General features: G+C 38.8%; 3 protein-coding genes across 6 annotated transcripts in view; 2 read left to right on the plus strand and 1 right to left on the minus strand.

The window, feature by feature from the left end:
• Positions 1-4,314, minus strand: LOC309707694 (uncharacterized protein). The gene is made up of 5 exons (XM_082535172.1): positions 4,072-4,314; positions 2,796-3,458; positions 1,798-1,884; positions 1,017-1,208; positions 1-501 (listed from the first exon to the last, which is right to left on the minus strand). Exons 1-5 carry the CDS (start codon positions 4,142-4,144, stop codon positions 314-316), a joined length of 1,203 nt encoding a protein of 400 aa, XP_082391298.1. The 5' UTR covers positions 4,145-4,314; the 3' UTR covers positions 1-313.
• Positions 4,315-5,603: 1,289 nt separating this feature from the next.
• On the plus strand, positions 5,604-13,745 carry LOC309708222 (importin subunit alpha-1-like). Of its 3 annotated transcripts, none has more exons than XM_082536036.1 (11): positions 5,604-5,696; positions 6,002-6,115; positions 6,217-6,357; positions 6,804-6,892; positions 7,411-7,679; positions 8,953-9,047; positions 9,662-9,925; positions 10,315-10,548; positions 10,828-11,010; positions 12,338-12,487; positions 13,461-13,745. In XM_082536036.1, the coding sequence occupies exons 2-11, from the start codon at positions 6,050-6,052 to the stop codon at positions 13,548-13,550; spliced, it is 1,581 nt and encodes a 526-aa protein (XP_082392162.1). In that variant the 5' UTR covers positions 5,604-5,696; positions 6,002-6,049; the 3' UTR covers positions 13,551-13,745. The 3 variants fall into 3 exon arrangements, with proteins under 3 accessions (XP_082392162.1, XP_082392164.1, XP_082392163.1); XM_082536038.1 differs by having other exon boundaries at positions 5,605-5,696; positions 6,217-6,351; XM_082536037.1 differs by lacking the exon at positions 5,604-5,696 and adding an exon at positions 5,704-5,904.
• A 1,119-nt stretch (positions 13,746-14,864) lies between these two features.
• Positions 14,865-26,374, plus strand: part of LOC309709160 (E3 ubiquitin-protein ligase SMURF2-like) — a 63,564-nt gene continuing 52,054 nt past the window's right edge. For both annotated transcript variants that reach the window (XM_082537658.1, XM_082537659.1), the window contains exon 1: positions 14,865-15,313. In XM_082537658.1, the coding sequence (XP_082393784.1) occupies positions 15,262-15,313 (52 nt within the window). In that variant the 5' untranslated portion in view covers positions 14,865-15,261. The remainder of the gene's footprint in view (positions 15,314-26,374) is intronic.

The raw sequence follows: 26,374 nt of genomic DNA on the forward strand, positions 1-26,374 counted from the left end.
AATGGATGAAGAGTTTGTATGTTGACAAAATAACATTTGCCTCATGGAAAAAACATCATAAAACCCATTTAATTGTAGCTGCTTGTGTTTTCTGTAAAAAGAAAGAAAGAAAAAAAAAAGATCACAAGCCAGCAACTGTGGATTTTCAAAGATCGGTAAAAAGGAGATGATCCAGTCCTTGGCTAGCATCAGAGCAGTCCATATGAAACTCAATCGATGCTTTCGCCACATGTCTTCTGTCTACGTGAGATCAGTTCACGTCTGCTGCAGTGTCTCTTCCCCTGCAGCGAGGGGCGATAGTCTTATCTCTGGTTCACCTACACCTGGAGCGCGTGGCCTCCAGAGCTTTCTGGTGTCGCCGCTTGTTGTATCTCTTGACGTAGCTGTTGCTTCTCAGGATGCCGTCCCCGGGCTTCAGTTTACCACCCAGCAGGTTCAGGAGTTCAGAGGGGAGGTGGCGTCTTCGGTGGTAGATCTGACCCATTATGACGTATCTGGTCCCTTGGGAAGAAAGAGAGCGAACGTTGAAGTGACGGAGGGGGGAAAAAGTGCAAAGTCAAACAATTTTTGTGTTTGCACTAAACACGTTCTGCTGATCTCAGGGAAAAGGAATTCCCACATCCCACAAAGTGACGCTTTGGTGTTAAGTTGTCACATGGTTTTTAATTTATGGGTCTCAAGAGTTGCATTCGTGTAAAATATCAATTATCAAACTCTGTACTTCCCACGATTTGTTACTTTAATCTCATCTCTTGATTACTCATGAACAAAGAACTGAACAGCTAGAAGACACTATAAATATGAGTAAATATTAAATGATATTTATCATTCAATTAACTACACTGCATAACCAACAACAAATGAACATAATTAAAAGGGACACCGCTATTATTCTCGTTCAGGAGAGCTCAACCGGCACAGTAATGCTTTGCAAGGATTCAGACAGTTGACTGTTTTTCTCTGATGAAGCCTGTTTTTTGTTCTTTAGAGCTAAGGAGCTACACTGCAACACCTACCTAGTTTGATGTCAGGGCATGGCTTGCTACACTTGTAGGTGTCCAGGACCAGAAGGCGCACTTTGAAGAAAAAGCTGTCAGGGGTCACGTACAGACGGCTCATCTTGTAGAAGCCATCACTGCTGACCATCAGCGTAATGAGCCGGATTCCTCTGCGCAACACGTCGATGTCATGGACAATCCCATTGACAGCTATGTTAGAGAAAAACATGATCAGATCTTAAAATATCAGATTTTTCTATCATCATAACTCAGGCTTTGAAGGTGAAGCAATATTTTTGATGCTTTTATGAGGTGAAAATTCAGCTGCCAGCACCCCTAAAGCACTCTGTTTTGTTCATCTAATATAAAAACTGTTGGTCTTCAGGCTAAACTCCTTGGCGTCTAAGTGATCAAACATAACCATGCGTGTGAATAATGCATTTCCTTGAAACTACATCTAGTCTCAAAGGTCATAGTTTCATTATCCAGCTGTTGCATGTATACATTTCTTTATTATCAAAACTTTAAAGGCACAGATAGATATTCAGCTGTTAATGCGTACATTTAAAAAGGAGAGTTAACTCCAAAAATTAAATTTAAGTATTTTTGCTCTAGCTTGTGCAAATTAGCCATCCAAACTTTACCAACTTTGGAGATATTCTCAGAATAAATCCCTGCCTTTACTTGATGGTGGAACAACAGTCCAGAGGACTAACATGTTAATGTGATTTTGTGTGTGTGTGATAAAGAAGACCAGCACTGAAAACCAGTCCGTCTTTGTCTCACATTAGACACATACCAAATTCACTGTAGCAGTAATGCTCCTTCTCGTCCTTCTCCTTCCTGCACTCGCTCACACAGACGGCGTCATGTGTGAAGTCGGACTCTGTGGGGAAGTAGGACAAACACAGCGAGTCAGGGAATGACTGACTCTCATTCCAGCATCATTAGAAAAGACGAGGCTGTCATTACGAAACCGAGGCGTCACATTCCTCGGCAGGGGCCTGGAGGAGGTGGACCGTGTCTCGGGATCACGCTGGTGGTACATTTTTTAACCTTAACTACAAAATCAGAGCTTTCCCTCTTGCTTTGCATTAGTTTCATTATAACCACGACTGGACTGCACACAGGGGACGCATTGACAGCCAGAATTGAGGGAAGCGGTTATAATTAGTTATAATTAGTGGCAGGAGACTTTAATTAGCTACTAGAGGAAAAGACAAAGCCACCGCTCTCATCACAACCCTCTGTGTGAACTCTGTGACCTGCGTCAGCATACATGACATATATACTGGCACAGCAACAGATTGGACTTTTCAAAGTGATAATTAAAGTGATATTTAAAGCACAGGAAAGAAAACAGCAGTGTAAATTTAAACTCAGCAGGATCCACTTTTTGCCACTATAAGTTTATAATAAAATTGAGTTTGGGCCTTTTCTTGTGATCAAATGTCAACTTTCCATTAATGACACTACGCTAAGAAAAATACCATCACAAAGCAGCTCTTTTTCATTCTGTAACAAATGTTTTTATTGTTTTGATAATTTGCACTCATGTAATATATATTGTTTAAAGGCCAGAGGCTGCAGATGGTTACGAGTGAGAAATATTGTAATATTAAAGATCAAAGATGTTCCCATCTGGCTACAGTCTTATTCAAGTTTAATAATTTAAAATCTATACTCCCAGGAGGGAGTAAGGTTCAAAGATCCCATCAAAAGATATCTGGACAGCTCTGTAATTATGCACAGGTCACATTTTGAGGTCAGGAAACAAAACAAAAAATCCTCCCATACCTCGCCGCATGATGTCAAACTGATAAAGCAGGCTGGAGGAGCGCCGGTTAAAGATCACCGGCGGGCGGCTGTTGTTCCGAGTCGCTGCACTGATGCCAGACTGATAGAGACTGGACTTCCCCGGCCGGTTCTCCTCTGGGTCCATGCGTCGGTTGGGGGGATCTTTGCGCGGGGGAGCAGCTGGTTGTTGTGGCTGAGCCTGAGGTTGGGTCTGCGGCGGCGCTCTGGGTCTGGAGTTGGGGTGTCCCTCTGGCTCGCCGTGTTGAGGAGGACTGATGTTGGACTGAGCGTCCTGACTGGGTTTCTGTACTGTGCGGTTGGTGGAAGCACCTGCAGCTGCAGTGACCTGGGTTTTGGGATGCAGACCAGCAACTTCTCCTCTGGCTTTCTCGCTGTTGTGCTCCTCCGAACGGTCACTCTTTGGGCCCTTTTTGCTCTTGCTGTGGGGACTGTGGTGGTGGGGGATGTGGGCCAGGTCAGTGTGCTTGGGCCACACAGCAGAAGGAAGAGGATGGAGGCTGAACTTGGACTCGCTGCTCTTGCTGCTCTTCTCTAGGAGTTCGTTGATGGGCAGGTTGGGCTCTTTAACCACCAGTCTGCTCTGATTGCTCAGAGCTGGATCCACAAAGCTGCTCTGACCCTTTTCTATCAGCGTGTACAGACCTGCAGTCGAAAGAAACAAAGCTTCCATTTAGTTGCACAGTTTGGCAAAAAGAGATCTACAACAATGGGTGAATTTTGTGTAATTGACCCATTGTGGACCTTCCTTGAAACCTGGATGAATTCTTACTCATTACTCTATTATCAATAGAGTACAAACAATATTATGCTATATTATCCCTGTTATGCCTGAAATAATTACAGATTTGTAATTTTTGAAAAATACTGGAGTGTTTATTGAACCTTATGATAAATAAAAATACATAAATAAATATGAATTTGCATATGTGAGTCTTAATTTGTATAATTCTTTGCTACATCTGCCATTTTTGTGCAATTTATTGCTCAGCAAAACAAAAACACATGAGAGGGTTAGGGTTAAAAACATCACACTGGTGATGTAAGGGTATCAGAAATTCATCTATCAAATATGATGCACTTAATGTTACAGGGTTAAACCTAAAAAAGGTACAACATGAAGTCAAGTCACTCTCCATCTAAAGCCTATTGTATATCTGTAATTGCATGTAATAACAGATATTTAGGCTATTTATGAATGATACTAATGTCACTGAACACAGCGTTCAAAAAAGATTAAGAAAAATAATCCACTCACCATTAACGACATGCTCCTCTGTGTTGTAAAGAGGAAACACCACAAACAAAAGCGTCAAAGTAATCCCTGCCATCCTTCAAGCTCACTGTGGACACACTTTCAGGGGTCTGCTACACAGTTGGGATTCCTGGGATTTTTATAGGAGCTCTCAGGAAGGAGATGGGATGGAAAAGGGAGGTGGTGGGACGTCCCAAACACAGAAAATAAACACTTGGACGTGACACTCCTTTCATTCATGCACGGATTCTGAATAGGCCCGCAGTGTTGTTTACAGCCTGTGAGGGAAACTGTGACACTGTGTGCGTATTGTCTGCTTCACACAAAGTCAGTTTTTATTCAAAGTGAAACTTTTCCTGGGATGTGGTTTCCAGTTGACTGTTTGAAGTTACATTACTCTGCTTTTTAGTTATTTAATAATAATTAACCTAGTTCTATTAAATAGGTACTAAATAGGAACAAGAGCTAATAAGACTTTCTAAGTTAACATCCTTCCTCACTTAATTTAAATACAGTTTTTTAGATCTGACTGATCCATGTGTATTCACTGCCCTCTGCTGAGCAGAAATAGAGACATCTGAAAACAGTGGTGGCAGATGTGTTTTTTAATGTCTGATATATTGGTTTATATTGTTAAATAGGCTGTAGTCAACAGGATATAAGCAAATAACCTATTTTGAATGTATATTTATGACTTTGTGTTATTCAAATATATTTACAGAGCTGTTAGCTGCTGCTATTTCTGTTGCTCTGTCGCATAAGACGGTGGTTTACTGCTCCTTTGTCTCCAGGATGGCCGTGGCTGTGCTACAGACAGTTTAGATGGCCATAATATTGTGGTACAGGTTCTCTGAGGCCTTTTTTCATAGATCTGCTGTATGTTACCTATAGAGAGGTTTTTGTTCTTTTCAATTTTTTTTACATTTTATATATATTAAATATAACTGTGCAGATCAATTGAATGGGTTTATGAACAAGGCACAAACCATAAAATGTTGAAAACAGCTTGTTACCGGATTCATCGCTAGTCATATGTTCAACCCAATGACTGTAGAAAAAAATTTCATCTCGTTAGTATTATCACACAATGTACAACCGGATGTTCCAATGTTCCAATATTCTTGTTTCTGAGTCTGTGAAAGAGCTCACAGCAGAACCCCGAAAAGGAAGTTAAATACGACCCAGATGGGACTCGAACCCACAATCCCCAGCTCCGGAGGCTGATGCCTTATCCATTAGGCCACTGGGTCATTACGTAGCACAAGTGTGGAAAATTCAGTCATGAAAATAGAAAATCGAATATGTAGTCAGTGATATTACTCATTTACTTAATAGTAAAGATTATATTTATTTTTTATTTAAAAGAGGAATAATTCGCAATGAAAACATTTACAACCCAGCAATAGCATTTAGCACACGAAGAACAAGCTAACGCACAGAAACGTTAACAGGTTTTCTCGCGATACTGACAGCGGTTGCCTTTGACAACATATTTGATGCTTCTTTTCCTTAAACGTGACCAATGAGGCGGTGCTAAAAAATCCAACTGGCCAATTAAAAATCAGAAAAATTGGAACGTCGTTACATGACGTCGTGCATATATTAAAAGAATACAAGAAATCTGAACGGTAAGCACGTTGTACATGCTATGTGGCTAATAGTGCATTTATTTGTTTTTTCTCTAATTGAAATTGCTATTGGGCTTTTGTAATGGCTAATACAGTGTATAACCTTTGTTTTCTGAGTTTCAGCGGGTTTTTAGATTATTACACAGACCCTGTATCTGAAGGGCCACATGGTGTTAGATAACCGGTTTGGCTTCAAGACAACCGCCTGGTTAGCTAGCTCAGCGCCTGCTTACTAGTTGACACCTGAGACTAAAAGCAACCGTGGCTGCTGCCGCTTATTTTTTGTCGTTGTGAAATTATTACAGGTAGCGTCTGATTTTAGTGGAATCGATTGTGTTGCTCAACGGTCAGGAATGTCAGCGGGCACCGACAACGGAGCGAGACTCAACCAGTTCAAAAATAAAGGAAAAGATGCTAATGTAAGCTCTGAACCTAGCAGTAAACGTCAGAGAGTTAATTCGGTATCCCAAATGCGCTGAATGCTGTGGTATATCTTTTATTTGTGTGTCGGTATAATCAGGAGCTGAGGCGCAGAAGAGCGGAAGTCAATGTGGAGCTGCGAAGAGCCAAGAAGGATGACCACATCCTCAAGAGGAGAAACGTCCACAGCCTTCTGGACGAGCCAACGTCCCCTCTGCAAGAGCAAGACCCCAACGTAAGGGTAATCAGCAGGTTCTCTGTGTTTGGTTTGGCTGTGAGAGTAAAGGTGACCCACCTGATATAACCACAGCTGCTTAACTTGTTTGAAACATTGGAGTTCGAGAAGTTTACTCGTTATAAACAGGATGTAACAGCTTCCAAAGGAACACCTCTGCTGAGCGTGCACACAGGAAGAACAAAAGCTAAGCCTGCTCAATTTTCAAGCATTATCCAAAGGTCACTAAATCTTGGAGCAGGTGTCTGTCTGGTGATAACAGACTGTTGACTTTTAAAAAAAATGTATCTCAGATAATTTATAAAATGTCTATTTATAATTGAGATATGTTGCCCCGATTGAGTTACCATGACCTAAAAACATTCAAAGCAAGTTCCTCTAAATGTGTTATTTTTAGCTGCTCTGGTTTTATTGGCAGTAATCCCCTTTCATTTCTCTTTCTGTTTTCATAGCCTCCTCATCACTGGACAGTAGAGGAAATTGTCGGAGGTGTAAACAGCGAGAATTTAGATCATAAGCTGCAGGCAACGCAGGCAGCCAGGTAATACTTATAATACTTGTAATGCTGGGTTAATTGACTGTGTGTGGGTGTGAATGTGTGAGACAGTTGCTCAGTGACAACCTCAGGCTGGAAGAAAAAAAAAGGTTGCGTAATGAGGTACTTGTGCTTTTGTAGTGTATTATAGTGTACATATTTTTTAAATCAGTGCAATTTGCACTACTCTGCACACTCAGTTTTTTTTTTACTTTTTTAAACTTAACCTAATTTGTAATAATTTTTTTTTAAATCGGTGTCGTATATATATGAAATGTTTGCGCTTTCTCCCAGTAAAAGGGACTCACTATGGGCCTGTGGCACTTTAACTTTGTTTATTTGTTGTACACTGTACTATTATTATTCTTTGTCCTGTTTCTGTAACACTCTCTATCTATCTGCCTGTAGTTATATCACTGGTATTACTATATTAATGATATTAAACAGTTTGAAAATAGATTTTCCTTTACTTTTAAGTTACTTCAATTTTAACAACGATCCAACTGTGTTTTTCTGATTCACAGAAGGCTACTTTCCAGGGAAAAACAGCCACCCATTGACAGCATCATTGCTGCTGGACTCATCCCAACGTTTGTTAGTTTTCTGGCGTTGTCTGAATGCCCCCCCATCCAATTTGAGGCAGCTTGGGCCCTGACTAATATTGCCTCAGGTACTTCAGACCAGACTTCTGCTGTAATAGATGGAGGGGCCATTCCAGCTTTCATCAGCCTGGTGACATCGCCCCATCAGCACATCAGCGAACAGGCCATTTGGGCTCTGGGTAACATTGCAGGTACTGTGGCTCACAAAACTCAACCTCTTTCTTTGGATTTGATGTTATTTTATGTACTTCTGTGCATTACTACATCCTACACTGTTCCGGGTGTATGCTCTGATAGTTTTGATTTTAGGATGCATTGTAGATTATTGTGGACAATTGTGCCCACTTTAGTTCATCTGGAGTTCCATTTAGCCTGTGATATTAAAGGCTTTAAAGTGCATTTCTGTATGTATACAGTACTTGTGCAACGGATCACGGTTGATCCGTAATCCGAACCGATCCCACTCCACGGTTCGGCACGCACGTGATCCGAAGATTCGAAAAAGAAGGGGAAAAAAAAGTATGTGCATGGTGCGCGTGGTGGGTCTGTCAAGCAATAGTTATGGCCAGCGCTAGCGGTCCAAGTGGAGGAGCAGAGGCGTTTTCGGTATTTAAGCAGCCCTTTGCTGCCCAGTCCGACCGGGCTAAAACTATTACAAAAGCTACTGGGGTGTTTAGCTGCAGACGGGAGGCCGTATTCCGTTGTGCAAAACAAGGGGTTTAAACTATGATGAACGTGCTTGAGCCACACTATGATATCCCATTCACGTCCACTTTAGTGTGACAAGATCGTTCCAAGCATGTATGACCAGGAAAAGTTTAAAGTTATGGCTGAACTGTCTCAGGCATCTTCTGTTGCCCTAACTACTACAACTGGGTGGACCTCCAGGGCAACGTAAGCTACGTGACCGTGACAGCTCATTATATCACAGCGAAGTGCGATATAATGAGCGGTGTGTATTATTGTAGGGTCTACCTTACAATATAAAGCGCCTTGAGGTAACTGTTGTTGTGATTTGGCGCTTTATAAATAAAATTGAATTGAGTGGTAGATACAAAGCCCTATACTGCCTTATATTGAACCATAAATTTTTTTTTTTAATAATTGCGTGGAATGAGTCTAGAGTTGAATGTTTTTAACAGGCAAAAAATACTTCAATAAGTGAATAAGTAAATGTTAAATTTTGTCTTTTTTCTTTTTTTGCTGATCCAAAAATGGATCTGATCCGTGACCTGAAACCACGATCCGATCCGAACCATGAGATTTTTGATCCGTTGCACCACTAGTATACAGTAAAAAGTGCGTTGTTGCTGAGTCCCACATTGGGTCCATTTTCCAAAGATGATTAAGCTAAAAACTAGAAGTCTGAAATTTTAGTTTTGCTAACCATGTGTACTTTCAAAGTATCTGCCTTTATGTGCCCTTTTTCTGATTACTCTAAAGATTTTTTTCCTCTATATTTAGGTGATGGGCCCAGTTCCAGAGACCTAGTGATCTCACATGGTGGTGTCCATTCACTCCTGGCTTTGCTGTCAGCCCCTGACCTGTCTGTATTTCCTGTGAGTTTCTATCAAATATTATTGTGCCTTTAACAGACATTTGTATTAAATTATCTCACGATAAATACATCAAAAACCTGAAAAAGTTGAAACAAACAGCTTCTATACCTTATATCAAAATACAAAACCAGCAATTTTCTGGCATTCTATAAACAATTAAATATGTAATTAAAGACCAATCCAAAAATGACGCTCAAGTAGATTGATATTTACCCCTTAAAATGTGTCAATGAGGCCTCAGCATGAGCTGTGAATTTTTTATTCCTGTTCAACGGGTAATGCACACCTTTAGCTGGCAGTAGTGAGGTCACTGGTTTGATTTGAGCAAATTAGGCAGTTATTTACTGGGGTAATCCATAGTGCACGCGTTCCCTCTGAGCTGCTCTCATTTTATTTTTGCAGGTGTTACTAAAAGTTTTTTTTAGTTCAAGTTTTTTATTTTTGGGTGTGTTGTTAACTATGAGGCCATGTTGTTTAAGGCACTGAGCTTGTACAGTTTGAAGACTCTCGAAAAGAGTTACTTACCTATTTAATGTCATTATAGTAATTCACTAATAATCACATTTGTGATCATTGTTATAAAATAACACTTGAATCTAAACCCACTATACCAGCCCGCCTACCTGCGCAATATCACCTGGACCATATCCAACCTGTGTCGGAACAAGAACCCCCCACCTCCTTTGGAGGCGGTGCTGGAGCTCCTTCCAGCCCTTGTGCGCCTCCTGCATCACGATGACAAGGAGGTGTTGACGGACACCTGTTGGGCTGTGTCCTACCTGACCGATCACACCAATGAGAGGATAGAGGTGGTGGTGCAGGCTGGCCTGGTGCCCCGTCTGGTGCAGCTACTCGCCTGTGGGGAGATCAGTATTGTGGTATGTGGCAGTGCAATTTATTAAACTCTGACTGTTGTATTTGTTTAGTTATCAAACATTCCCACTAATTTCAGATGCTATGATGGAGACTGATAGAGGCTTGGTGTCCTGTTAAGTTTGTAGCTGTTGGTGGTAAAACAGCATATCCAGAATTCACAACAGGGGTTGAAGTTATACACTATGGCCTCTTGAGTCACTTTCTTCCATCTAATCAATGCTGAACACAAAGATAGAAATATTCTCTTTGGTTCTTTCTTCATTACTTTTTCATTATATATAATCTGTTTTATTTATATTACATGAAGGTCAGATGTGTGTGATTGTATTCCGTATACTTTCTAAATTGAGAGTGCTTAAAATAATCAGCTTGCTCTTGCTCTACCTCACAGACTCCAGCCCTGCGCTCACTTGGCAACATTGTGACTGGGACAGATGAGCAGACCCAGTGTGTGCTGAATGCAGGTTCTCTGGCATTGTTTCCCAGCCTTCTGCGCCACCCAAAGCCAAACATCCAGAAAGAAGCTGCGTGGACAGTGTCCAACATCACCGCCGGCAAGGACAACCAGATTCAGGAAGTTATAAATGCAGGCCTGATCCCCATCCTGGTGGAGATCCTCCAGCAGGTCAGAGTGCTACCAGAAATTAGAGCAGACTTGTTACATGTGTCCTTATTATTAAATACATTTATATTAAACTTGTCAGTGTTTAAAACAAAGGAGGAAATAAATAAAATAGAGCTTTATTTATAGATCTGCTATAAACACCGACTTCTCTGTAGCTAATCAGTATAGTCATTGAATCTTCCCCCAACTTTTCTGTAACCTTCAGCAATTTATTTATTTGATCATTTTTGTTTATAATTTTTCTGATATAAAAACTGAATTGATGGATTTCCTGTCTAGGGAGACTACAAGACGCAGAGAGAGGCAGTGTGGGCTGTTACCAATTATACCAGCGGTGGAACAGTGGACCAGGTGGCCTACCTGGTTCATTGCAATGTGCTAGAGCCTCTGCTCAATCTGCTGATAACCAAGGACAGCAAGATTGTTCTAGTCATCCTGGATGCAATATACAATATTTTACAGGTATAATAAAAGGCTAAAGTGAAACTGCAGTTTCTGCTTGGTAGTTCTAAACTGAAACCAATCAAAATGGTGGAGTTAATGGTGTGTGGAATAGATTTCAACTTGGCTGAAAACGCAGACATATTCTGAGTCTCTCTTTAGACTCTAGCCAATCAACTCAGTGTTTTATGAAAACAACCAGTTAGACATTAAAGGTAATGTTTAAAGAGAAAATTATGCAGTTTTTTTGGTTAAAATATAACAGCCCTTTTCCTCTATTACCAGCTCGGCTCCACTCAGTTTTTTAGGGCTTTCCATTTGGTTGTATTACCTGGTACCAGGTACTTTTTTTTAGTTCCAAGTGATCTGACGCGATCTGAAATGTGACATCACCGTACTGCGTGCCACCCGTTGGCTGATCAGTGCTGTCACTCGATGAGTCATGAGAGTGACTTCTTTACAAAAATCAAAACCACCCTTTTCGAAACCCAAAAACGAGGGAAATGGCTACACAAAAACAACACAGTGATCCTCAAGTCTGACAAAACCCATACACCGCAGCAGCAGTTATACACACATTGTAGTGTTGTGTTTGTGCAAACAAATGACATGATGGGACTATAGGCTGCATTGCTATAATGACTCCAGGCACATTAGGTGGTACTGAGTTGTAATGGAAAACGACTGAAACTGAGTCGAGCCAAGTAGGTGTGTAGACAAAAAGTCAGATTCATAGTTTCATTGGTGTGTTAAATTAACATTAAAAACTAAGTCAAAATATAATAATAGAAATGATCTTCATAGCATTGAAAGTTTTTTCTATTTTAATCTGAGCCTCTAATATGGCTCATATCTCATTCAAAACAAGAAATGAGGGAACCTGAAAAAATCTTTTATCCTTATCTGGAGTTGTAATTGTCATTTAGTTTTTAGGTTTGCAACATGAACTGTTAGACTTAATTTCAAGTATTATTTTTTTTTAAAGGGAAAACTTTAATGCCAGAACTCTAGCAATATTACAAAGTCAACGTTTCAAGAAGTGAAGTGAAATGGACCTAATGTATGGAATCAGGTTCTGTGAGGAATGTGAATCACATGAATTTAGTTGATTTATACACTCCCCTGACAGGAGACATTTGTTTTTGTAGGTTAACAGTGTAGTAGTTTTGGGTAATTGGGATACTTGAGTTTCTGAGATTAGAAAACATTAAAATGATGTACCGAATTTGCTCATGTTATTGTCTCAGTGGTACATTGTTGGTGGTCACTAATAAAATCTGATAACTGTTAGGTTAATCATTTCTGTGTGGAAACCTTTGATCTAACGTGCATTTCCCTTTCTGCACAGATGGCAAAAAAAACCGTAGAACTTCAGAAACTGTGCCTAATGATTGAGGAGCTGGGTGGTTTGGACAAGATTGAAGCACTGCAGTCCCACGACAATGAAGCAGTCTACAAGTCCTCGCTTAATATTATAGACACATTCTTCTCTGACGAGGTAGGTGTTCCTCCTAACAAGGTTCCCGTCAGATACTCAGTCAGATCGGTTTGAAGAGTGGTTGATGGCAACAGTGTTCAGCACTGACAATGAAAGCATTCAGAAGAAGCTGTATGCAGCTTGAAATTAATGATGCTGACAGACCACAGTGGGTTCGTTTAGAACGGGGGCATCTCTAAAAACTTGCTTAATTTTACAAATGTAAAGATAAATCATCAGTCTAAATTGTTTTTAAAGACATAAAACAGGCTTTTAGAAATAATTTGTAAAATTCCAAAGAGATGTTCGCCTTTGCCACTCAGCACCCTCCTTAAAATCCCTTCATGCGCCTTCTGTGAACAGTTTATTTTTTGTATTATCTAGATTTACTTTGAATTAAATTCTTGCCTGAACCAAAAAAAAAATGTGTAGAGTCATCAGTCAAATCTAATCAAAAACACTTAGAGGTTCACTGATCTTGGCTCTAGTGCAGCCTGTCCGTACGCAGTCTGCCTTTTAATATTAACCACTTTACAGAGACCCTTTCATAGCTAAAAGAATACACTCTTCTTGGTCGAGTCTACCGGAGTAGACATTTATGTTCACATCCAGGAGCAGATGGAATATAGGGACATGTTTTGGAGAGAGGCCAGGCCACATTGCCATAACTTGGTTACGATTGCACCATCTAATTGTGATATGGAAAAAGAGAGAGGAAACTAAAACCAGCTTCTTCAGGGAAGAAGCAGCTGCTTTGTCATCAACAGCAACATGGGCAGAGAGTGCTCTGCTCTGTGTTGTCCAGCCATGCACGGTTAATTTCTGAATGGTGTTGTGTCTGAATCACAAATGTCAACAATTTAACTGACTGATGAAACCAACAATCTTATTTGTCTCATGTCTGAAAATCTTCAGTGTGTGTACGTGAGACATCCCAGAAACATTACCATAACTTGGTTAGTCGTCTAATGCTTCTCTCAAACTTGCCTTTTAGAATGACGTTGAAGAGTCGGTTATTCCTGAGGCTGGAGGAGACTGCTATGCCTTCCACATCCCCGAAGACCAAAGCACTTTTAAATTTTAACATGTCCACTTATCTTTTTGTAACATAAACAAATAGTAATTGTTGCATTGTGGTTCTTGTTGTTGGGGGGAGGGAATTTTTATAGTCTTTTGAACTTTGTACTTAACAGCATAGAAAAATAAATATACATGTTGTTGTTTTGTTTTGTTTTGTTTTTTTAAAAAAAACATTTGTAAATAAACATTTATTAATTCATATGGAGTTTTATTGATTGATGTTTCATCTGTTTCCCTGTGTGTGTATAACAAACAATGAGCTTATGCTTTTTTATAAAACAGAAAATTAATTAGAAAATTAATAATGATTCATCATTAATGATAATGGTTATTTTATATTAACTTATTTTTATTAAATAAGCTTGCGCAAACTAGTGGATTAATTTCAGATGCACAGTTTTGTTGCGCTAAACAGGCAGTATGTCTTCACCACCACTAGGTGACACTGTATTTCTACTTTTGTTAGGTTTAAAAACAAGGTGTGTCAGTGTAGTAACTATAGTCTGGATGGAATTTCAGTTTTGCAGTATATTGTATTTTATATTGGGGTGATGACTTGGAAGGTTATATGCATCTATACAGCAGGTAACCTTGGGGTGGGGTGGCACCACTTGTTTTGAGCTAACTGGTTTCATTATTTGAGAGTTTAGAGCATATTTTTCGCCTTAGGTTTACACTATGTCTTTGTTACTTCAGGCGACCCTTAAGCAAAGTTTTTGGAATTATAGTATTATAGTGGAATTATATATATTTTTATATTAGTTTTGTGTTTAAGTGTATCAAAATTAGAAGGCGTCTAATTATTTCTTGATTCAGTAAATCTTTTGGTTTTATATACTGGCGTATTAGTTTTATGCATTTTTAAAAAGCATTTTTATATGAGCTTTGCTATAAAATTATACCCCTCCTTCAATATTATTCATCATAGTTTTGTTTGTTTTTTATTTCCAAATATATAAATATGCTTCCTTTTACTACAACAGTTAACCATGATAGTTTTCTAATATCAAAACATTTCTTTAAAACTCTCACTTGTCTCACTATCATAAGAAGCTTGCTGTCATCGGTGAATAAGGCGAACAATTAAGAAACACAGCTGAGTTTATAACCAACATGACCAGTTCAGGGCCCAGCACTGAACCCAGTGAAGTGATCCTGTTAGATTCGATTTTTTTCTTTTTTTAATAGCAAAATCTGGTCTATAATATTCATAACAAGGAAGTATTTGTACTGGAAAACTATAAAGCATTGTTTTGATTGTGAGTTTATTTTGAACGCTCGCACCGGATGTCCTCTCGTGTTTTCCTCCCCTGTCCCTGCCTGCCTGCAGTAGAACTGTCTTCACCATCATCACGAACAACTTGAGTCCAGGCAGCCCAGGCAGAGCAGACGCCTGTCCGGATGGAGGACGAGCCTCTCTGCTGACTTGTATCAGTACTCGTGGCACACGGCATGATCTGCATTTGGAAATGTAGTTATTTGCAATTGTTTTGCGGAAAAGGAGTTCGCGCGGAGAGTGTTATTCCAGGGATGTGATTATGTTACCTGTTTGTTGCGTGCACAGTCAGCGTGATTTGCTATGGTGATACTACAAGCTAACCCCAAGCTAGCAGAGGGATTTGTTTGGGAGATGTCTTTTTGAAAAAGAAGAAGGAAAAAAAAACCTAGACGGTGATAATTTTGTGAATATTCGTCAAGCTGGAACACGAAGGGGAATGTCTAACCAAGGAGTGAGGAGAAATGGCCCAGTAAAGCTGCGGTTGACTGGTAAGAAAATTTAAACCCCCTCCTGCGCCGCTCGGAAACGTTAGCGAGCTAGCCTCCTAGCCCAGCATGCTAACTAGCGTCTCCTGATTGTACAGCATAACTCTGTCCTGTGTTGTAATCTATAAAAGCGCTAAACCATATCTTACCTTATTATTATTAATAATATTGTTCTGACTTGACTGAATTCCTTTATTTCTAATTGAAATCCGGGGTAGCATACTGAGGAATATTGGAAGCTAGTGAATGAGCTTTTATCGTTAGCACACATTAGCGTTGACAACAGTGTTTATTGGGTGGTTATTATTCCCCCCCGAAGGTTAGCTATGTTTAAATACTTAAGCTTGATATCGACACGTTTCCTCAAAGCCCTTCAGCATTGTGATAAGTGGTTATTTTAAATACTTTTATTAGCAGTAGAAGCCTTACATTACAGCCTTACCTTTTTAAAAATCATATATTATCTTAATTTTCCAAAGATAGCTGCTGTGTTTCTTCACGGCAAGTGCAGAATAAGCCAACAGTATATTACAAATTAACGTCCCTAATGGCAATGATGAATTTCGAGGAAAAGCGTGAAGCAGCAGAAGAGGTGAAGGTGGTGTAATACACCGCTTTATTTTTAGTTTACACAGGTATTTATTTTTGTTTACCCTGAAGAGCGAGTGGTTTAACAGGGAGATGACCTCTGTAGGATATATTTCGTCATGGGTAGATACAGGAACTCATCGTCTTTCATCGCAGTTATCTGGTGAAAGCTATGTCAGTTTGTTCAGTTTGCTTAGCTTGGCAGAACAAAAGATAAAGTAGTTTCTCCCTTGGAGCTTATTTCACAGTGGGCTACGTGGGCTGTAGTGCTCTATGCCATTTCTGATGAATTTATAATGAAAAGTGAACATAATTAAGTTACTTGATACATTTGAAGAAATGTGGTTGGCATATTTTTTTTGTTGTTGTTGTTAAAGCCAAAGTTATCAACAAAAGTATAGTCTTGAGTCTTGTGTTACTGCAAACGGGCAGAATTAAAGCAAGCTGTATGAATTAATTAGAAGAAGATGAGAATGAGTTACATTTTCCTTTGTTCTGCTCTTCTAATGATGTAAGAATATCTCTATTTATTGAAAAATCTTAAAAATCACCAGGTGTTTTGATGTGCTGATGATGACTGAGTGAAACACTTGTTCAATAATTTCGGTGTTTATAAGTTAGCTGCCTTTGTTTCCAAAGCTTGGAAAAGCTGTCAGGTAGCATTATTTCTTCAGTATGTCATAGCTGGCTCTGGTTTCTTATTGGTGTATTGTAAATCTCTGAGAGCTGGGACCTATTACTTTATGCGTGACACAATTCTTAGGTTGATCAAAATCAGTCAAATGATTTGTTGATTTTTATCTGGCATGACTGCTGAAGGCAAGAAGGGAACTTAAACTATTTGACCGTGATGAGATGTTTTTACCTTTATTTAGTGTCACTGTTCAGCACTGTAGCATGTCTATGGCTGTGGAGTCATTGGTTGCACTCATTAAGTGCAGTTTGCTACGGGGAACAACAAGCTCATTCATACAGAACAGGGTATAGTTGTACCGAAAAGACAAATCGGTACTCAAAGAATTACCCAGCTGTTCTTCCTGCTTGCCTCTTCTCTGTGGTGGTTAGTGAGAGGAACTTTTTTTTTTTCTCCTCAGACTTGCCTCCCAAGGTATTTTGGACTTGCGAGTTTTTGTTGTAACACTTAGAATGTATGAAGCAGAGGGAGTTGCATTATCTCAGTATTGGAGGAACAAAAAGGATCCTGAGGGGATTGAGGGATAAATAAGGTACATATTTACCTATTGGTGGGGAAGGCTTGAATAAATGTTCACTGGACTTGAGCTTGTTAATTTCAGAATTTACACATGCTCTTAAATTAAAGTATTGCAAGAGAATATACATTCTAAGTTTAGCCCTTACAAACTTAACACCACAAGTAGGTAATCACATTTTTTTTTACCATGTTATCCAAATGTCTGTCTTTTAAGCCTTCTAAAAAGACTAATAGTTTATGACCAAGATTGAATTTGTCAAGAATTTTCATGCACTAAGACTCAAAGCTTTCTTTTCATGTAAAGATTCTCTCCCTCTTCAAAATCTGTTTACTCAAGTGATGAAGATAAAATTAACGAGCTGCAGAGGAGTAAGAAGTTAAAATCTAAAAACATATTTCTTCCCCAAGATATTAATGCTTCTCTGCAAACTTTCTGTCATTTAGTTAAAGAGGAGGTGCAAGTGCTATCCTAATTTATTCCACAGGCTCTTAAAAAATCTTGCAAATGATGAAACAGTAGTTATCCAGTATGCTAGTGAAGGTGGTGCGGTAGGCAGAACAAAGAATCATACTGCAGTTCAAGTAATGAGTCAGTTGCATAATACAGACTTCTACAGTTCATAAAGTTATGATCTTACATTGAAAGTTTAGAAGTAAATAAAGAACACTCTAGCTGTAAATGGCACTTTAATATCACAAGGTCAATTTGGATATTTGTTAGAAGAACATCCTAGATTTCCCATTCTCTTATACATTGCCCAAGATTTATATAAGTTGTGTGGGGGCCTGTTCCATGATCTCCTGTTGTCAGTAGGCTCTCCTTTTTTGTGTAAATTAATATCTGTGAGAGAGATCAAAGATACTAATCTTATGTCCAATGGAAGTCATGAGTTTATATGCGAATGTTCCCCATAAACAGGAATTGGAAGGCCCTACATTATAATTTGAATGCAAGGGAAGAGGGAACTTTAGCAACAGCATTGCTGATAAAGTTAGTAGAAATAGTTCTCACTAAGAATCTTTTCAGATTTGAGTTTTTGTTTTTTTTCCCCCTATAGAAGCAAAGGGTCTCAGTGGGTAGCCCTGTCAATCCTAGTTATGTGAATTTATTTATGGGGAAACTTGAACTTAGTCATGTTGATCATGATCATACCTCTCCTTTATTAACTTTTGGTTCAGATATATTTATGACTTATATTTATTGGCACTGTTGAGGATCTAAATAGATTTAACTCAAGGTTACCTAGTTTTACATTTATTACAGAGGCCAATTGTGAGGTTTCATTTTAAATGTGAGAATGAATAAATCAGAAATAATACAAACTATTATTTATTAAAAGTGGGCTGATAGGATTTTTTTTTTTTCATTATTCAAGATATCATCCATTCTCTTTGAAGAAGAGATTACCGTATAGTCAGCTGTTGTGGACAGAAAGGATGTGCAGTTTTGAGGAGGAGTTTGAGAAACAAGCTAATGCTTTGTATTCTTGTTTCTGAGAAGAAGAAAAAAACCTCTTCAAAAAATTTTAATTGTTTCTCTCTCTAGGGTTAGAAAAATAGATAACTTTTAACTTTTACTTTTTCACTCTTATAAATGTGGGGAGAAAATATTGGCATATTTTGTATGATCACCCTGCTGGTTGGAAAGTGTTAATCATCTACCCACAAAGTGTTCTACTAAATTGAGAGATAATCTTGTAACGACAGACTTATCTGTTGAACCTACACATTTTTTTTTTTTTTTTAAATTCTCTTCCCTCTGGAAATTTTCCTTGTTGAACTGTAATGCCATTATTGAAGGAGATGATTTATCACACTGACATATAGGTAAAAAAAAAAATTCAAGTGAGTGGTAGAATCGCTTGTAGGACCAAACCTGTAGTAAAAGTATGGATTTTGTTATGTGGGGAAGACGAAGAGCGAATTTACAGTTACAATTTCTGAGCACAAGATTAATATCAGAAATAATGATTGAGTAGTCAAAACATTTTCAATAAGCTGGACACAGCATCGGTGGTTCATGGGTATTGAAGCAGTTGTGCCATTAAATAGTGGTAATAGATAATAGAAGCTGCTCGGATATATCATCTGCAAGCAGTGGTTTGGTGAATGAGCTTCCTGCTTGTTGTCCTGGGTCCCCCCCCCCCCCCCCCAATATGTGGATGGTTTTACATGGACTTGCGTGAATTCCAGGAATGTGAAACCTTGGAGAGACTTTGTCCTGATAACAAACACATTCTGTGATCATTACAAGGAAGTATGTGCTGGGGGGGGGATTGAGGTTCACATATAGAATGACCAGAATTTCTGTTCTTACAGTGATGACCAGTGACGTAAAAGGCTTGAGCATGCAGCTCTCACCGTACACAAGTGTTTAGTTGAGACCACCCTTGGTTTAAGTGATCGAGACTGCAGGAATTTAGAATTAACGTTGCAAACTGGTCCACCATTATTCTGTCTGTTCTATAGTCTCTCTATTTTTCAATGTTGTTTTTTTTTTTTGCTGTTATTAGGTTATTAAGTTAAGTATTTTTTTTTTATTTTTATTTTTTTACAACAGACAAGGAATAACATAACTTAAACATAAAGCTACCAGGTCATTGCTTACCATACCAAAATAATAGTGTAAAAATTTCAAAGAGGAAATTCTTTTACATACATCCTCAGAGGGAACAAAAAAAAGAGCGACAAAAAAACAACAACAGCCACAACAAATAAGGGAAAGGAAGTCGGTCACCAGTGTTTCTCGGAATAGCAGTTCATGGCATCTGCAGTCCCAGGATTTCTTGAAGTTTTCTGTATTGTTATTTAGCTTGGCCAGCATGTTTTCAAATGATACTGTTTCCAGCATGAATTCCAACCAGTTTTTAATATCCACAGCAGAAGTGGTTTTCTATAATCTGAGGATTACTCTGACAGCCTTGACCAATCCCACCTGCGTCACTGTACTTTGGTGCTTTGAAATATTAGGTATTATTGTCTGATCCTGCAATAGTCTTGGTGACATGGGTATCACCGTGCCCAGCCACTTTCCTATGTGCTGTAATACTATTTTCCAAAATGGGAAAATGTGTTAACAGTCCCAGGTCATATGTATAAAGGTTCCTGGTTCTGCTCGACATTTCCAACATAAATTATTGGAAAGTAGACCCATTCCATGAAGCCTAGATGGAGTAAAATAAAATCTGTGTACCATCTTACAATTAATACATTTTCCTCTAGACTCTTTAATATGTTTGCCATTATTTAACACAATTGCAACCATTCATCATCATTAATACTACAGCCAAGGTCCTTCTGTCAGATAATCCTTACACCTTTACAGACATCCTTTTCTATGCCAATAAATAATTTGTAAAATGTGGGTGCTTTGTGTTCTATACTTGTACAAACATAAAAACCAACAACGTAAAACTATAGGGATGCAACAGGGAACATGTTGCCGCTTTATAGTCCTTTATTAATTACTACTTATCTATTATTTAAAGTTGGTCCGTGAGGCTCATTGAAAATTGTGCTTAGGCAAAACAACCACCTGAGTCCCAAAGCATAGAACCAGCATGAATTTTACCTTGTGTTTGAGGAATATACACTTCCTATGATAATACATCTTCTCTAATTGGCTTCTTCCAGAAAAGTTTCAGTCTCTGCGCTATCTCAGATTTTATTTCTATTTCCTTTCCAAGTGAAGATGAGTGTTGCCGGGAACACCAGAAGGTGTTTCTTTACAATGTTGAAAGCTCTCCGCTTTTCCACAAGCTCCTTCATCAGATCCACAAAGAAGGATAGTTTGCAGCCTTCCCATTCTAACTCCGTTTCTCTTTGGCCATCTGTAGTACCTTATCAAGCTGATGAGCACAGAAACTGCATCGGGATGGTTTGGGGTGGTTTGTTCATATCTAGTTTAGGTGCCACCAGGCGATCCTCTCCACATACTGAGCCATGTTCACCCTTTCTTATTTGCCTTCTTTCAGCCCCACCATTCTCACATTATTCCCCCTGCTCCGGTTCTCCAAATCCTCCATATGTGCCCAGAGCGTCACCAATTTCTTCTCACACATCTTTGCCCAGTCTTATTTAAATATTTTTCGCTGAGTCTTTAAGCTCTTTGCAATGTCGCATTCGTCTTTCGTATTTCTTCCATAAAGTCAGAATTGGTTTTTTTTCCCCCCATCAGTTCAGCTTGAGCCCTCCAGAGGGCTCGGAGTCACTGAAATATTTTCAAACGTCGGGCTGGTCCTTGTTCTTAGCTCGCATCTCATTCTCGCATCTTTGAAAAAGTTAGCCCTACTGTTACTCAACATTTCTCTGGGAGACTGCAAATATCTGGCCACTTATGAAGGTCTTAAGTTTTAACGCATCAAAAGTACTTATACCTCTCAACCTGTCAGGGTATATATTTCCAGTTTATGTGAAAAAAGGGTTGGTACTTCTGGGAGCTCTTCTAGTGTGCTGCCATCTTCCTTGGCTTCCTAGTTTTTCAGTGTTAGCAAAAATGGGAAATTGGCTGAGCAAGGATGTATCTAAAGAAGTTAAGTAAATAATTATAAAGTTATTTGATTTATTGGTTTCATCCTCAGTTTCCAAATCTATTTATGAGCTAGTACCCAATGATTTGCAGCATTAAAATTTGAATTAAAAAAATTAAACCTACCTTTGGCACAGCTGGGCTTTTAAAAAATTGCATAGTTGTGGATTTTCACAAAAATCTTTCTTATGGCTTCTTAATACCTTTATTAAATGCTGTAAATGGTAATGCTTCAAAGCTTTTTTTGTTCTCTTAATGTGGTTTGCTTCTTAAAGTACCGTGCCAGGACTAATCATTTTGGTAACTTGCTAAATAATAATGACAGGGAACAGCCAGAGGCTCACAGGTCTTTTATTTGTAACTCTATACAGATGTTAAAAAAAAAAAAAAAGATTGTAGGTGATGATATTGCTGCAAAGCTCAACTGCAGCCATGTCTTATTCTGTCCGTGTTTCTCACAGTAATGTAACGTTGAACTGATTTTGTTTTTAAATTCTCCTCCACCAAAGTAAGTGTGTTTCTGGTCATGAGTCACAGAGATGGCTGAATTTGAAGTGTGCTCTGTTCGTTATCCACACTCATTAGGATCCCCTCTTGCAGCAGCACTGATTTAGAAATTACAAAGGGTGAACTCCCACACGCTGCAGGATTTTGAATTTTGACAGGATTCATCCCCAGTTATGTCATCCCACACTGCATTTAAATGGCACCATGAAATTTCTCACATTTTCAGAGCTGCTTCTTACATTTATCTGTGACAGTTACTCTTTGATGCTTCAGTTAATTAGAAAATCAGCCTACTTTTAGTTTACTGGTAGGCAGTATGTTGTAGTGTTCCCACAGAGCATGGAAAAGAAAGTAATCTTGGATTTTGAGTACTGGTATTCCAAACACTGCAGGGTTGCAGGCACTTGTGCTGACCTTCACTTACCTTGGTCTCCTGCGAAGAATGAGTTGGTGGGTGATTTGAACTTAATAAGAACAGAACTTGGTTTTCCTTCATCCAGTGGAACATGGAGTTCCTCATAGGTGACTGACACGAGATGTACAAGGGGATGAATCCTTCTCTCAAATATGGCCTCTTGGCTGCATTAAACCAGGAGGAAGGGAGTCTGTCTATGTGATCCATTTCCTCCATCAGCCTCCAACTGGCATGCAGCAAGCAGGGAAGGACTGGAAGAATCATCTCAGGATTTTTCCCATTCAGTATGAGCGTGTGATACTAGGCTGTATACTTTTCATCTACAGTCATGCCTTGTGTTTGTGTCCCTCTCTTTCTGACATTTTGGGAAAGCAATGCTGATGCTTTCTTGTTTGTTCGTGTGTGTGTGCTGAGGTTGGGGTGGGGAGGTGGGTAGCTAGGAAGCTGGTGATTAAGATAAAGATCCAGCCTCATTTCCAGACTCTGCTTTACCACAGGGCAGACTGTATTTCAGGGAAATTATCGGGGACCACTGTCTCAGTATTCATCATCAGCACTCAGGAAACACATCTGTGTGTCAGCTTGTTTGTGTGTTAAACATATTTTTTCTTTTTTTGGTTCTATACTTGCATGCACTTCTGTGCACAGTTGAGCTTCCACAGGATGTACTGTTAGCACGCAGTGCTGAACTAAATTAGGTGTGCTGGCTTCCTGAAATTTAGGGAATGAATGTCACAAAGAGAGTGGACGTTAGTGATAGTGAAAAACTGACCGGCATTGTCAAATTTTAAGTTATATTTTAATTTTGGATTTGCTCATGTTAGTGTGTTGGACTAAGATTATGATTAAAGGTGTATTAATCTTTTTAATGGCAAATTTTAACTTTAACTACTTTTCTTAAGTAATGATTTTTTTTTGTTAGCTTAATCAAAGGGTTTTTCCTGCATAGAAAATGTTTTTGCACTCACAAAAGAAGTTTATTGTTGCTTAAGTATAGTAGACATTTTTATTAAGTATTAGTAATTGGCAGTAAAAGCCGTATATTTCTATCAAACAAAGTAATAGACTGCTTTAATTCAGATCAGTGTCATGTATGTCTATATTTACACACCAGAGACCCATTTTGAGACAGGCAAAACCCTAAATAAAATTTTCATTTTGGCTTGATCTTTTCTTTTATATTGAATGTAGCTGGTTGTCAAATTTAGTCAAAACATTGCTAGAGCCTAGTACCAGCGGGCTTGGGAGATGTATGTACCTGGTGGTGTAATTTATTTTTGGGACTGTAAATTGTGTAATTTTTCAGTGCCTCTTTTTTTCTCCCCTTTAAACAATACAGTTTTGACAGTTGAAATGTGGAATAGAGTAAGTGATTATGATTCATCAGCACACAATCCATGCGAGTCATATAGTGACGTGTTCGGTATGTTCCTTTCTGCTTTATGTAAGCCTGGCACCAGCAGACTGTGCAGTCTGACCCAGATATGAAATAATTAATAGGCACTGCCTAAAATTTCCTTCCTCTAGAATACTGGGCTGTTCTTAAAATTATAACACATGTTTTCACAAATTTATGCAATCGTCCACTCAACAAGAAGAAATAATAGGCTGAAAATATTTGCTTAACATTTGTGCTAATAACCTTTATGATTAAGGCATGTGGTGTGCTATCTACATAGGTTGCTCACATACCTTAACAATCCAGACATTCAGATAAGTAAGCTTTAGCTGTTATGAATGCAGCACCACATCTCCACCCTACTGCTTTGAAAAAGCAGTTTTATATCTGGAGCTCTGCATGCAACTTGTTTTACCAGTCTACTGCCTTTTTGAATGATCAGTGTTTGAGTTTTCTTAGCAAACATTAACAAAAGAATGATGCTCATTTCAATTCTGGTGGCTGTGGTTCAGGAGGTAGAGCAGGTTGCCTACTAATCGAAAGGTTGGTGGTTCAATCCCATACCAAGGGATTGCCCAAGGGATCCTTGGGCAAGAGACCGAACCCTAGGTTGCTCTCTTTGTTCATCAGATTGTGAATACTAAATAGAATACATTAGGCATAGAAAAAAAATGCTTGCATGAATGTTGAATGAATGAATGAATGGGTGAATCAAGTGATTTTAGTGCTCAAGCAGAGTAGAAAAGCACTATATAAGAACCGGCCCATTTACCATTTGTTCTGGCTTAAACATTTGCACTCAATCTGTTAAGAAAAGGCACAGGAGTCATTGTCTGTTCCTACATCATCTTATGCCACTTCTTTTATCTCCTATAACATCTCTTGTTCTTTGTCCTCTCCAACAACCCCTTCTCTTGCTAAATACTGTCTGATTTAATTTTTTGTAAATTTTTTTTTCCGTTCATCATCAAGCCATGTTTTCTGTGAAGCACTGAGTTTTAATTCCCAGAATTGGGGATATTTCTAAAGATCTGAATCTCAGTAAGGCGTTTCTTAGCATGGTGGTCTTGAATGACTTCCAAAGATTAAAATCCTATGTTAAGAACCACCACTAGAAATATTTAAAGGCTGATATAAGAAAGTTTAGTAATGTGTGTGTCCTCACATAAAATGCTGTGTTCAGCGTCTTTGACAATAGTTGTACTCTTACGCTAATGAGATAAAGCAGCTGGACAGGATTTTTCTAGCCCGTTTTGGTTGTTTGTCTTAACTGGATTGTCAAGGCTAAAGAAACAAATACAAACAACTGCTTAAAAGCTACTTTTCATAACACTGGTGACAGGAAAGAGGAAAAAAGTTTATTCTGTGTAATCCTTATTTTTGCCTTCAGTGATTCATAAATTTGCCTAGAACTTACTGTTGATGCATAGGAAGGGTGCTTTCACAGCACATGTGTTAAAGAATAGCACCTTGATGCAGATGTGTTTGATCAAGAACATCAAACAACCACAAAAATGCAAGTCATGCTTTCGTAGAATTTCAGCATAAATTTGAAATTGTATTTCATTTGATGACCATTCTTAATCTCAAATTAAGAAATGGGCACCAATGCACCAATTCTTCAGCAAAATGTTTTGGTGAAGTTTGTAAATCTGTGTATTTGCCCAAAAAATACAAATACATGCCGGGGGGGGGGGGGGGGATTCAAAAAGGTCTATGGCCACCCACATCTGTGCAGTTCCTCTTTCTAAGATTGTAGACAAGAAAAAAAATATTGCACAATTAAATGCGTTGTATTTATTTATTTTTTGTTAGAAGAAATTGCCCAGACTTTTCAAAGAAGTACAAGTCTTCTTGTCCATGCCAATCTACTGTGCATTTATGCAGCATAGATTCCAAGTGAACTAGAAAGTAGATTAAGAAGACTATGCGTCCATGTTGTCTGCAGCTGTCCGTGTGCATGTCCAATATGAAGCAAATGTGTGACTGTGTGTGCCTGCATGTCTGCTTGATCTTGCCTGTAGCGCCTCGGTCACTTTGCTGTGGTTAGATTTTGTAGTGCAGCACCGAGATCTGTACCCAAACTTCCTCCAGCTCTGTTTAGTCTGCATTACTAGTATATACTTCAATTGACCACACACTACACAGGTTCTATACACCCGTTTACATGGCCCTCATCATCATATGGAAATGTTTATATCTACTCCAAGATCCAGCTGCTCCAGCTGTATTTATCATTTCTGTTATCAGAAGACGTCATTTTTCAGATCGGAAATATTTGTGATAATCCAAACATCAAATATTAATGTACTGGTTTCCCTTTCAATATAAACCAATTATTCAGCTCAAAGCTAAAATGAGCAAAAACTTTTGCTGGAAATTACAAAACATGTTGTTTTATTTCATCAAAGGTT

The sequence above is a fragment of the Aulonocara stuartgranti genome, assembly GCF_965226115.1.
Source record: "Aulonocara stuartgranti genome assembly, chromosome: 6".
NCBI classification, from domain to species: domain Eukaryota; kingdom Metazoa; phylum Chordata; class Actinopteri; order Cichliformes; family Cichlidae; genus Aulonocara; species Aulonocara stuartgranti.